This window comes from Xiphophorus couchianus, chromosome 12 (genome assembly GCF_001444195.1).
Source record: "Xiphophorus couchianus chromosome 12, X_couchianus-1.0, whole genome shotgun sequence".
Taxonomy (NCBI): Eukaryota; Metazoa; Chordata; class Actinopteri; order Cyprinodontiformes; family Poeciliidae; genus Xiphophorus; species Xiphophorus couchianus.
In genome coordinates, this window is record NC_040239.1 from 25,834,923 (window position 1) to 25,849,368 (window position 14,446).

At 41.2% G+C, this 14,446-nt stretch overlaps 1 protein-coding gene across 2 annotated transcripts in view; it reads left to right on the forward strand.

Moving 5' to 3' along the window:
- Positions 1–2,105: 2,105 nt before the first annotated feature.
- Positions 2,106–14,446, forward strand: part of LOC114155142 (leucine-rich repeat transmembrane neuronal protein 4) — an 80,060-nt gene continuing 67,719 nt past the window's right edge. Inside the window, exons 1-2 of one of the 2 annotated variants that reach the window (XM_028034885.1) lie at positions 2,106–2,973; positions 5,400–6,940. In XM_028034885.1, the coding sequence (XP_027890686.1) occupies positions 2,943–2,973; positions 5,400–6,940 (1,572 nt within the window). In that variant the 5' untranslated portion in view covers positions 2,106–2,942. Of the gene's footprint in view, positions 2,974–5,399; positions 6,990–14,446 lie in introns of both variants that reach the window. The other variant, XM_028034886.1, reaches the window with a different exon arrangement.

Genomic DNA, 14,446 nt, shown 5'->3' on the forward strand with positions numbered 1-14,446 from the left:
AATAAAAAGTGAGGGATACCTCCAAATTTTTAAACTTGACATCAAATCAATAGCTGGAATGTTGAAAGCGAAACACAACAGGATAATAGTAATACCCTAACAAACGTAACAACAGAGAAAATGAGCTAATATAAACAATCTGGAATGGCCCTGATCTCATCTCTGGTTCAACTTTTATGGACTTGATCTTAAACAGAGCTCTTGAGCTTCAGTCGCTAATGGTGTCCTACAACCCTTAAATGAGTCCTTGGTCCAACACACCTGACTCAAAGACTTTAATTTCTTCCTCAATATGCAATCAAGTTCTGCAGAGTCCTGCCAATGACTTAATTATTTTATTCAGGTTTGTTGAGGCAGAGACATACAAGCAAACAATGTAAATTAATTCTATCATTTCTGATGAGAAAATGAACTATGCCAAAAGCTAAGGACAATAAAACTCTGTTGTTGTTGTTTTTCTTTCCAATAAATAACAACGTAAACATTATTGGAGATGAACGCATTTGAGCTTGTGTCAATCATTTTCACCAAGTGAGCATTACATTATCGATTGGAACTTGTGCACCAGTTTCTGTTTTAAGTTCCCTGAAAATGCATGCTGCAGATTACTCCACACAGACCGGATCAAATATATTATTATATGTGAGTTTCTGACTTGTCTACCAACACAGTGTACAGATGAAGGCATATTTGAAATTTCCATTACGCATAATCAGTCTTAACAACCTCACCTCTCCATCATAAACTCACCTTGCCAGTAATTAAAGAAGAACAGCATTAAGTGGGATTTTTCATATTATTCCACATTCATATTAAGTTTAATTTTCTGAATATCTTTCCCTCAAATTTATAAAGCAAGTTGTACACAATGTGCTTAAGTTCTGACCCTAGCCGCTTTATTTGGGGAACAAATCAATATAATTGAATTTACCTGAAGATGTTAGGTTGTTCTCAGTCGTCGTGTCAAGCAGAAAACAGTAAGGCTCATCTGGAAGGGTGGCATTATCAACAAACTTATGAACTTAGTAAAAGTTGGGAATATGAGACGTGTGGTTGGTAATTTTTAAGCAAAAATAAAGTTTTTTCCCCCCCAGATTTAACTGTTTCCTGACGGTGCTAATGCTAAGCTAAGACTTGCTAACAGGCTGAACTCAACCCTGAGGCAGCTGTTACTGGTTAACAGCACATCTTAGCTGCTGTTGGCATTAAAAAAGGTTTACTCTAAACCTTTTAAATATAGATTTTAAAACGTTATTCCAATTTCAGTAACATATTAGGTTTGTGCTTCTGTAACCACAACTCTAACGACTAAACCCAACTTGCTTGCTAGCAAGGTGTCTTAACTGTGGCGTTATTAATTGTATCGATCATCGATCTGAGATATAAGGCTGTAAATGCATATTGAGGAAAAATAATTCTGAATTTATACATATTAAATATATGCTCTTATTCTGTTTAGTGTTGTTTGCTTGCGGTGCTCAATAGGCTACATTAATCTGTTTTATTACTAAAAAAAACCCCTAAACTGACAAATACCGCAGGTCTGTCAGTGTAAAAACAGAATAACTAGGGCGTAACTAATTCTTTTGATTACTTGATTAAAATGAGGTTACAAATTATAGTAAAACTATTGTGTTAACATAAAAAAATTGAATATTTGTTCTGATTGATTTCATTTGTATTTTACAATTTGATTATTATTTGAAATATATTCTTTTAAAAATCAGTCCAAATAAAATATCTATATCTTGTTATATATATATATATATATATATATATATATATATATATATATATATATATATATTCTTTTAAAATGCTTAATTAAAGAGTTTGTCTTGTTAAGTATTCTTGTGGGCCTCCCTTTAAAATGTAGAAGTTATCAACTATTCCATGCAGCTCCTGAAACATTTGACTCTATCTATCTATCTATCTATCTATCTATCTATCTATCTATCTATCTATCTATCTATCTATCTATCTATCTATCTATCTATCTATCTATCTATCTATCTATCTATCTATCTATCTATAAATAAGGTTGTGATCTGAGATCTTTCTGGAGACGTCTGTTCTCAGGCGAAGCTTCCCGACGATCTAAATGCAGAGCAAACAGTGTTCCCATTCCCCGGCTTTAATTAATATGCAGGCTGTGCTCATGGGAACAATGGGGACCAGTTCGGTGTGGGCTGCGGAGTGTCGCTCAGTGGCCAGGAGAGGGCATCTCAAGTCCTGAAAACGGAGCGCCAGCCAACCAGCAGCCTTCGTCCTCCTCTTCCACACGCAGGAACATCATTCCTGTTGCTATATAACTGATTTATTCTCGGTGTCACGGCCAACGCGTCTAATCCACAAAGCCGCCTGCACCTTCCTCTCTCTCTCTCTCTCTCTCTCCATCCCCTCCACCTCCCCCTTCCTCGCCGCCTCCCCCACGCCTGAAGCAGGATACCGCAACTTGTCGTCTTCGGACGGCGCAGTTCAGTTCCGCTCCAAACTGCTCCGCTCTCTCCCCGACTGTCTTTCCCGCAACTTAGAATCAACAATTGGTGACTCTGTGATTGGAGAGCGTCCTCCAGCCTCCCACAGCGTGCGCTGGAGAGTGCCATCATCATCATCTTCATCATCATCATGGCTCTACGAGCTTGAGCGCTTTCCTTCCCACCCTTGGTTGAGGCGGCAGGCGGAAGGAAAAAAGGAAAAAATGCGGGACCGAGCTGATGTGGTGCGGTAAACTACACGGACAGAGAGGTTGATGTGCACCTTGAGGGAGCCGCGGACCTCTTCGACAGGTGCGCGGCTGTGAGCGCAGCGGGAGTGGGGGTGGTTTGACTTCGGCACAAAGTGCGTGCATATCCCGTGCTTGCATGTGCAAACTGTTTGGGCAAAGCGCCGAGTGCGTCTAACATGTGGAGCCGGAGCGCATCCGGAAGACATCCCTGAACATGAGGAAAGGAAGACGTCGTACAAGTATGGGTATGTTCACTCTTCCCGAGCCTTGCTCTCTGTGTGACTGAGTACAGTTTTAATTAAAGGTGTTGGTGGCGGTGCCCTTAACATCACGCCGCGTCTGAATGATGACTGCAGGCTGGGGATATTTCAAGGAGGCTTTTCTCTTTGGGGGGGGGAACAAACTGTCAGATTATACCTGATGAATGTGGTTATCGAATCACCTTTGAGTGTGAAAATTAGTGAAGAACACCGTGATGCATATTCTGGAGCCATTAAGGATCCCAAACTGTGCGTTAATGGTGCCTTGGGGAGAGATCCTCCTATGCTCCTGCCCCCCCTCCCCATCCCCATTTTGTGCTTCACAGATAACAAAGTTTGATTTAATGAACCTGTAATCAATGTAGAATCATTCTGAAAAGGGTTGATCAGTCTGTGAATCATGGTTTTCATGCTTGACTAAATCTAACAGGGGCCTAACAGTTACCCTACAAATGCCCTGTTTTGCCCCCCCCCCCCCCCCCTACACACATCCCCCCCAGTATATGATGGTTTCATAAAGTCTAAACTGTGTTACGTAGCCTCCTTTCAGTAGAACAATACATAGGAGTTTATCTAAGCTAAGCATTTTTGAATTTTGAACTTGAGTGAATCAAATGCAGTTCAAAGTCCTTACAAACTGTGAACTACTCCTTTAAATTGTTGCTAAATTGGGATCTTGGATCAGATACTCACTTCAGTGTTGTTAGTGGGCCTCTGCCATATTTTCCCACAGTGCTTACATTGAACCCAACACAGGCAGGCTTGACTTGCAAATAAACAGAAAATGTTTAAGGCAAAAATTACAAAAACCTTTAGTTTTTTTTTCTTCTTATCAAGCTCTTGTGCCGCCCTCCAACACAATGGCATCCTGAGTGAAGAGCCAGAATGCCCTTGTTAAAGAAAAAAAATCTCCACTTGATCCAAGAACAACTGGTGGTACTTTTATTGCGTTTAGCGGTACTCTAAATACAGTCTGATAACTATTTTCAGAGAAAATACAATGTGTTGTAGAGCTTTAAAAATAACAAACAAGAAGAATAAGTTGCTAAAGCAAAAAAAAAAAGTTTTGTTTCAAACAGAAACTAAGGAAAAGAAGCATTGTTGACAGTATTTATGACCTTAAAGTTGAGTTTAAACTGAAGCAGACAAGAGAAAACCAAGGCTGAACATGCACTTGTGGCTACTTCTTTTACCTCTCGCATCATGTGATGGATCCGGGAATAACATTAAATCCAACTTGTTTCAGCGGCATGGCAACAAACATGTGAGGTATGGTAATGGTGCTTTCTATTTATACCCAGAAGATTGATTCCCTGGTCAGAACCACAACAGGAACCGCCCTGAAGTCAGAAATCTAACTGAGAAAGACTGAGGTTGCATTTTGTGTCCAATATGGCTGCCAGGGATCGAAAATGTAGTGAAATGTCATTAGTTAGCAACTTTGACAGTTTCTTTCATATTAAACCAGTCAAACCTAATGTTAACTAATTCGTATTTGGAAAATTATCTCATTAGGGCTTTTACAAATAATTAAATAAATAATAATTAATAATGCACAATGGAACCGCCAATGCTTCTTTCAAACACACTGTTCCAATGGACAAGATCATCTTGTTACTGAAACAAACAATCAACTGGAAAAGTCCAAGCCCTGTGGTTTTTATTTTATTGGAGCATTATTATGTAAAATCGACATTTTTGAGCTTTTCACCATGTTGTAATGTTATTCCCTCATCAAAAACACACCTGGAGAGTTGCCTTGATTCTCTCATGCATGTTTGAGAAATTCTTTAATCTTCCACGGCAACATTTCAGCCGTGCAAAATGCCAGGCTGAACCCAGCTCCACCTTCATGATGCAGCTCCTTATCTGTGAACCTGTGCCTCACAGAGCAGCCCTCCGACATGGCTCCACCACTCGGCTCCTTCAGACTAGCAGCAGCAATTAGCGAACTCCTGTTGGAGCTGTGCGTCTGCTGAGCTATTTCTGATTACAACTCTGGTAAAAACATTGTTAAAGAGTTAATAGAGGAACCATGTTGCGATGGCTTCCTGAAGGTGGAGTTTTTAAAGAGACAGAGGCCCAATTTAAAGATGTTAAATTACGAAATAAAATTTCTTTTAAGTCATATTTGATATATACACTATTTCCTTTTTCACAACAACTGAACTTAACATAGTTACTTGATTGTGCTATAAAAGGGCACTATGTGCCTGGAAAATACATAATACTGTCCCTTTAAAGGATCCTTTAGTGTAATGTTAGTTGGAAAAACCTTAGTATTTACTGAGATGCTACTGATTACACAAACTTTCAGCACCACTATTCCAGAGCATTTGTTGCTTCTGAATATGTCTGCCTGAATCTGAATCCTGCTTTAGTTTTATACTTGTCATTTTCTCTGTCTCTAGGTCTTTCTGTGCTTTTCAGATGGCTTATGTTCACGGTGGCGATACCCGCCTGGCTGCTTGCAGCGCCGAGCGGCACCCGGGAGCGCCGCTGCCCCTCCAGCTGCAGATGCGATGGGAAAATAGTATACTGTGAATCCAACGCCTTCCGCGACGTACCGAACAACGTGTCTGTGAGCACGCAGGGCCTCTCCCTCCGTTACAACAGCCTGGTGAACCTCAGAGCCCGGCAATTCGCAGGTCTCAGTCAACTGGTGTGGCTCTACCTCGACCACAATTACATCACTGCGGTGGATGGCCAGGCGTTCCACGGGATCCGGAGGCTCAAGGAGCTGATCCTCAGCTCCAACAAGGTGACGCAGCTGAAGAACAATACGTTCCATGACGTTCCAAATCTACGAAACCTCGACTTGTCCTACAACAAGCTGCAGGTTCTGAAACCCAATCAATTCTTGGGTTTGCGGAAGCTGCTCAGTTTGCACTTGAGGTCGAACTCCTTAAAGACGATCCCCATGCGGGTTTTCCTCGACTGTCGCAACCTGGAGTTTCTTGATATCGGCTACAACAGGCTCAGGAGCTTGACGCGCAACGCTTTTGCGGGACTCTTAAAGTTGGTCGAGCTTCACTTGGAGCACAACCAGTTTTCAAAGATAAACTTTGCTCACTTCCCCCGCCTGACTAACCTGAGGGCCCTCTACCTCCAGTGGAACCGTATCAGGCTGCTAACCCAGGGCCTGCCGTGGATGTGGACCTCCTTGCAAAAGCTGGACCTTTCGGGAAACGAGCTGGAAGTGCTGGATGCCAGCACGTTTCAGTGCCTGCCCAATCTTCAGACTCTGAATCTGGACTCCAACAAACTCAGCAACGTCTCCCAGCGGACGGCGGAGACTTGGATTTCCCTAACCACCATCAGTCTGGCCGGGAATTTGTGGCACTGTAACCCCAACATATGCCCGCTGGTGTCCTGGCTCAAAGCCTTCAAGGGCAACAAAGAGACTACTATGATTTGTACTAGCCCTAAGGAGGCCCAAGGAGAGAAAGTGACAGATGTGGTGGAGACTTATAACATCTGTACAGCAACCCCGACCCCAATTCCCTCGACAACTTTGCCTTTCACTTCCCCTTTCCAGCCTGATTTCCCGCCTCTTCCCACGCAGCTGGTGGCGGATAAAAAGCTGACCTGGAATACGACGGCCTCGCCAACTCCTTCCGAGGCCCCCACCCCTGCGCCATTGCCCGACACCGACTATGTGTCCTTCCACAAGATCATAGCCGGCAGCGTGGCACTTTTCTTATCTGTGGCTATAATTCTGCTGGTTATCTATGTGTCATGGAAGCACTATCCCAGCAGTCTCAAACAGCTCCAGCAGCGCTCGGCGGTCAAAAAGCGCCAGAAACAGGCACGACAGACTGAGCGCTCCTTTAATTCCCCCCTGCAAGAGTACTATGTGGACTACAAGCCCTCCCATTCAGAGACTATGGATATGCTGGTTAATGGGACGGGACCTTACACGTACACCATCTCAGGCTCCAGGGAATGCGAGGTATGACCGTTGCCCTCCAAAAATCCATTTCCAGTGCGAGGCATGCAAGGTAAATTTTCTTAACACTCTGTTGGATATATATATAAAAAACAAGCTGTTTTCTTCTCTGCTCTTGTCTGCTTTGGGATGAGGAAACAAAGGTCAGTGCACAGTGACTTGATTTCCAATATGCTGATTGTCTCAGTTCCATATGACCAACCTGCTGTTCGGCCACAATCATGTAATGATAAATGCTCAAATATGAGTCTTATTTTGGAGTGAACTGCAATGCATTGTACATAAAGCAGGTCTATTTTTCATTACTTACACGAAAGACTCCCTGTTTGTTTAATCTGCGCATTAGCGGCCAGCCTTTTGGAATAAAAACAGTGTATTAACTCGAGTCACTGTGCAGGTGTTTCTCTCCTATCCCGTGTGTTTGCTACAAGAGGTGTGGTAACAAACGCACGCGAGCTGTGTGAGTTTTGATATTTGTTTTCTGTCGTATAAAGTCTTTGCAAACCTACCTGATGATGATCACATATTTCACCCCCTTCTCTCTGCCTCCAGCGATTGTGTGTTTAGCATTTTCCTCATTGGTTCCATTTACAAAGTTCAAACAGTCGTTGCGCGCTGGAGAACACCATAACGGCCTGTAGCCAAATAAAAGATAAATTATGCATTTGGGCTCGGTTTCTGCTGGGCTATGGCGTGCTGCTGCAGTGGGAAACTGCATTATGCTGCTGTTGTTTAAGTTCATAAACACGAGACACACACAGGACTGATGCCTTTTCTTTTCCCTCAAACTATTTTAGTTTAGTCTGATTTAATTTAAGTCAGTTAGGAATTACAAAAGCTACTTCTGTTTGCTAAAAGCCAAAACTAGCTAGAGAAAGTTTCTTAAATACGTCCTTTAAAGCCAGCATATTGCATATGTTAAACTTACTATGAATTTTTGACAGTCTGGGAAACCTCAGATGATGATGTCATGGCATTCTGGCAGTCTGGTTCATCTTAGAGTACAATTTCCAGATGCCTGAAGGTAATACATTCATCTGTTCAAGCAATTATTAGCAAGTGTAAGCACCAGGGATTGTCTAGCCATCTCTTCAGGAAGGATATGGGTTCTGTCTGGCAAGAAATAAATATATTTTAATACAAAATGTATGCATTTATGCAAGAACAAAGCAAAAGATCTTGTGAAGATGCTGGCTCAAGCTAGAGGGGTGCGATCCTGCATATTTTGGTATCGATCAGATTCCAAGTAAATACAGGGCCAGTATCACTGATACCAATACCAATACCAATACTTTTTGTTATTTATATTTGATATATAATCAAACTTCTGACCTGTAGGTGTTTTTGTGATTTGTTCTATGAACTCTTTTGCTACACACATTTGTGACAAAGTGTATAGATGTCTACAAAATGCCTAAATAATATTTCAACATGCTAAACAGAAACAACAGAAGAAACAAAACAAATTTGTATGCATGTTTTCTTAAAAAGTGCAAAACAATTGGTGTTTCAGAGCAAATCAAAACAACCTTTTTTTTTCTGTGATACATCCGAGAAACTACAACAAAAGAATAAAATAACATTTCAAGAGAGAATCTGAAACTAAAATGTCGATCTTATCCAGCCTTTGAAATTGAAGAAAAGGAATAACAGCAAAAGTCCTCTCTGGTATGTTGTGAACAGATATGGTTTTGGTAATCCTGACTTGATACAGGAAAGGTTTAGTCTGATTTAATATCAGACAGAGAGAAAAAAGGTTGTGTCTTTCTGTATATTGTGTGTATATGTCTGGTTTCAAGTGGATGTGAAGCCCCTGGTCATTTTTGAACATTGAGTTCTCATTCTTTGTAAAAAAAAAAGCATAAATTTGCTAATGCTTAATTGGACACTTTTATGGCCTTGTAACCCCAATGTTCCGGATCTGTCTCCTGTTTCTTGCCTCGTGCTCTCTGGTTCAGTCTGATTAACAGGACATGTTGTGGAGGGAAAGCCGTAATGTCACTGGACCCTTCTGTTTTACAAAACAGACATGCTGCCGAGTATAAAAAGCCGCTTCTTTTTTCAACTGTATCTGTCTGTGCAGCTCAAAAGACAGACTTTAATCTCCCTCCTTGCCACACAGCTCATCCCCTATATTCTACATGCAGCCTATAAATAATTGCAGAATATTCAGAGGTTTCTTGCTTTGGATCTTGCGTTTTCAACTAAAGTCACCAGAGAGACGTCGTTACACACACACACAGAAAAAGAAAAGAAAAGAAAAAAAAAACACGTTTGCTTGTTTCCTGTTAGGTTCTACAAGAAGCGCGCTCAGGTAAATCAGCTCTTGTCAGATTGTCTGTGGCAGAACGTTTCTCAAGCAAGAGGAAAGCTTGAGGTGAGATGCTCACCTTATCAATCTAGCGGCTTTCATGTGAGAATGTGGCGTGGGAGCATTAAACAGCAGACCTAATGGGGCTTTTGCTAGCTAGAATAACTAATAGCCCATCAGAGGTAAGGAGCCGAGTCGTCCCTCAGCTTTGTTATTCCGTGCCCTCTGCAGCTCAGGGGAGCGGCTTGTGCTGTTAAAAACTGTAATGGTTTTTTTTTTTTTTCCCGCTTCATGCCAATCTCCAAGATTCGAAAAGGAGAACTCAGAAATTTCAAACCATTTAATTTTGTTTCTTCTTATCCATATTGAAGTGAAGTTGGAACATTTTGCGCCGCGATTAGAAATTTACATACATTCATCATGAGCGTTAATGTTTAATGGGAACTTGTTCTTTTGGTTTTACACAGTGGAAGAATTACGCAACTGCAAAGCCTTGAAAAGAATACGGCGCACATGTTTGAGTTTCAGGGGGATTTTCTCTATCCAGCGCACAATTAAAAATGTATGCATATGATCAAGTACATACATGCTTCCCAACTAGCATTTGGTTATAAACTGGACAGCAATCACATGTGTTCTGCAGTCATCAACACGCTTCTTTAGTGATTCTCTTTGGATATTTGACAACTACTCCCAGCAGAAACACACGAGATTGGTTAAACATATTAATTCACTCGCATATATGCAGCGCTTAAGCATGGTCCATAGATTTTCCATAGAGTTGAGGCTCAGATGTCTTAGTTTGGTGTATTTGTTTAAAATAGTTTGAATTGATAACCTTGAAATGTGCAGGTGTTTAAAACTGTCCCCTTAAAACTTTCTCAGAGTGTAATTATACCTTTATCCATCTTAGATTTTAGCTGAGAAATGTAAACCTCACTATTCTGTGGACAGTAACAGTGTTGTGCCAGCAGATTCCATCTTAAAGGGAAAGTATTATGTGTTTTCCAGACAAATAGAGCCAATTTATAGCCCAATCAAGTAACTACGTTACCTTTGTCATTTAACGCCTTGAAATTGGGAATCTGTCTCTTTAAGAAACTCTTGTTTTTTCAGACATTCTGCCATCAGGAAGTCATCGCAACATCGCTCCTCTATTAACCTTGAATGGTTGCCATGGGAGATTAAAGAATTTCTCAAACATTCATGTAAAAATCACAGCAACACTCTAGGTAGGCCTGTCTCGATAAATTCTGCTGGACGATAAATTGTTCCAGACGTTATTGCGATAAACAATAATATTGTTGTTTTGAAACCATTTTTAAGTAATATGATGGTATAATGGCATAATAATAATGCATGGGCACCTTCTAAAAGATCAGTAAACTTTAATAAACATTTAACGCTGGAACTGGAACATTTTAAATATACGAAATAATTAAACAAGACAAAAAATAAAAGGAATTTTGAAGTCTTTGTAAAAAAAATTGGCCTTCAAAAAGGTGTTTTGAGACCAAAACACCAAACTGAATAATTTTATCATCCAGTTCTTCTTAGAAAGAGAGAAAAAAAGAGAAACAATAAATCATGCTAATAGAAATTATTGAGTTTGTTTTAATTTATCATACGATTCCTTGATTTATTGATTATTGCGACAGGCCTAAGACTAGGTACATTTTTGATGAGGGAATAACGTCATAACATGATGTAGAGCTCAAAAAAGTTGATTTTACATAATACTGCCCCTTTAAGACTGACTTGAGCCAATCTTAGCTCAGTTCCTGAACATTTAAACTAATTTCTTGTCAAATATTGTTGTCAGTTTGGGCCAGATGGTCAGATTTGGGTATTCTAACAAGACGATGATCCAAAACACATCAAAACTGATTTTGGAATTAATAAAACTGGCTGAAATGAAGTTAATATCCTCGTTTGAACTAGGTCTAAGACACCAGTATTGCAAAAAGAGAATAAATGAATCCTGTTGGTGTGCACAAAAGGCATTTGGGTGGAGGAGCAACGTGGTAAAGGACATTACATGGAAAATAATGTGCATTTATTTAGGTTTATTTGTTTAAATTTCACCCTGTGGGGACATTTTTGAAATGTCGTTTTTAAAAATCCATGCAATTGAATAATCAGTATACCATGAAAGAAAGAACAGGTGAAGTGATTCATTATAAACTCCACATTTCCATGGCACTCTTCCCCATGATGAGTGCAACACTACGGCCATACCTCACAGTGTTATGTCTGAAATCCATTTAAATAAGCATTTATTTTCAGTTGTTGTATTTATTAGCTTTGTTTCATAACAGTTGGCATAATCCAACTCCGCAAAATAAGGCGGACTACACCTCCAGAGTTTACAAAAAAAATAAACATTTTATGTCCACCAAAAAGTGTTGGATTAATTTTTGCAACCCGGCATGCCTTTAACTACTTCTTCTCCTTCAGAGTCCTGAGAGTCGCCGTATTCTCTTTAGTCTCTTTTGACATGCGAGAAAGCCTTTTCTGATTGCAACGACGGGTAAACACAGTCTGCAGAAAGATGAAAGTGGGAGAGACGCTGCATTGAAAAGAGCGGCTCCGGGGCCAAAAGCCACACTTAAGAGGGCGTTCAGTAAACGCTGGAATCCAACGCGCCCCCTCAGCATACACACACACACACACACACGCGCGTGCGCGCACACACATCTTTTTAGCTTTCCAAGATAGAAAGCACTTAAGCTATTAGCTGCATTTTCAATTAGGAGAGAGAGCTTTGTAATTGAAGCCCGTTATCTTGTGCACATGCCCAGACCAACAGACGTGGAGTTAATTTGTTTCTATAGATTTCCTCCAGCACAGCTCAGCAGGTCGGTTTCGACGCCGCAGACTGAAACTCTCGGGGTGGGAATTTTGATGAACACTTTGAACTCTTCTTTTGCGAGGTCTTCCTAGAGCGCGTTATTTGAAGGAGGACGGGGGGGCAAAAAAACATATATTCTTGCCACTTCTGTGCTCATATAGAGGCTACTCAGAGGGTGGCCTCGGTGGTTTCTGTCAACCCCACAAACCACTTCCTGTGAAGTAACTTCAGAAAATGTAAAAAGGTGAAAATCCCAGCACCGGAGCCGCAGGCGAAAGCTTTGTGCCCGGACAAAATGTGCAGGCATTAATAAGGTGAGGAGTTCCTGCTCACAGATAATTAAAGTGGGCCGTGTGAACACAGATGATGTGAGGAGGAAGTCATGCCGCTGCTGCATGCACCTAGCTGCACAAATCCTGTCTAAAATAATTAGATTTAAACTCGACCGATTTTCAGGCTGGAATTGTGCGAAAAGCGTTCGTGTGTGGGTGTGTGTGTGTGTGTTTTCTCTCTCCGTGTTCAGATGAGTTCAAGCCAGGATGAGGCATGTTTGTAAAGTTTCCACTTTCCCTTTCGATTTGCATGCAGAATGCTGCAATCTGTCCCTCCGGCAGGTCTTATTAAATAGGAAAATCTTCACCGCGTCGCCTTGGACAGACCCTGAAAACACCGCGGGGGCTCTTTTTTTATTTACCAAACATTTGTCTAATTTGGAGGCACTGGGAAATGAGCCCTGGTTTTAAAGTGTCAGGAATAAGAAAGATGATGGATGATCAAACCACGCTGTCTTCGCCTGCCAAAATGACAGCTTGCACTTCAGCTGTGCGTAAATTCACAGAAGGGAGGCTGCCATCAAGCGCGGGGAGTTTTGACAGGTTGCAATATTTGTTGCCAAATTAATGCTCACCATTTAAGTGGAAGAGCTTGTTAGAAAGGGATGATTTTAGGTTTTTTTTTTCTTCTTAACTTCACTTTGGTCATGTTGTATGGGACAGCGTTCATTGATGAAATGCTGACATGTTTATTAAAAGGTGCCATTCAGTAACACAAAGTGAGTGATAATAAGCGCCCAGACTGACAAATGGGGCATCTTTGTTCTTGGACCTGAAAAAGCTCTAACCCCTGCTATTAATTCCCAGTTTGATTGCTTGTCTTCTTGTTTAGAGGGATTGAAAATCTCCGTTATTGCGAGCCTGGCTGTCGGTGATCCACGGCTGCACAGAAGAAGACTGGTCACCTGATGGCTCTGTGTGAAATGAGCTCTGGTCAACTCCCTGCTAACCCAGATGCGTGAAAATGCACAGAGAATTTACATGTTTAAAGAATGAATTTTAATATTTTTGCGGGAGTTGACCTTTGAACTTTAAACTTTGATCCGCTCTGTGAATTAATGCATAGTAAGGTTGTTATTGGTGTTTGAACTATTAAAATCGTCAGTGAAAAGTGATACACTATGTGTACAAAAATATTCTGGAAGCCATTTTGTAAATTTATGTTGGATTTTCACCTTTGCTACCTTATCTGGTAAAGTGTCATACAGGACAAAACTCTTCTGGTCTGGCTAATTTCAACTCCCTTAAACTCATCGGATAAACAACATGACACAGTTGTCATGATGCTCAAAAGTCAGTTTTTGATTGGCTGAATGATCCTGGTGCAAGTGAACCTACAGAACCGGGCCAGTCTTTGTCGCTGTGGTTGTGATAAGCGTTTGTCTGTTCATATGCAATGCTGGTTTGTCTTTTGAATAAAGCTCTCTTAGACTTTTGTTTTTCTCATTTCAGATTTAAGCTTAAGCCTTCAGTAGCTTTTTCTGTGGGCCAATGGAACCAGCTGTGTCTCTAAGCCAGACGTAAGATCATAAGTGGTCGTATCTGTAGGAACGTCTCCGACCCTTACACTCAGCTTGGTAATCCTGTTTGCTTTTTGCTTTGTTTTGTAGGCTAAGTGTGTGTTTCTGAGTCTTGCTCCACGGGAACCGTAGTCCTGCGTGTTTCAGCAAGTGTAGCTTGCTAATGGAGGGTCATTAACAGACTTCTGCTGAACTTGACGGCCTGCTGAGGATGTGATTCATTCAGTTTTTCTGAAGCAGAAACACAACTCAAACATACAGGACAGTGGATCTCCGGGGCTAGGATTCAGTGACATTCTTTTTACATCAAGCCCTGCGTCCAACCCATAAAACGCCGCCGCCTCCGCCGTAAATGACGTCTTAGCTCGGTTTTACAAGTTCCGACGCTTTCCTCTCGCCAGAGTACATAACGGAGCAGGTCTGATAAAATGCTGGCACGTGCGTCCAGGTCACCTTCAGTTGTTTTGCTGCGCTCAGAGCCATCAGCTTAACAAC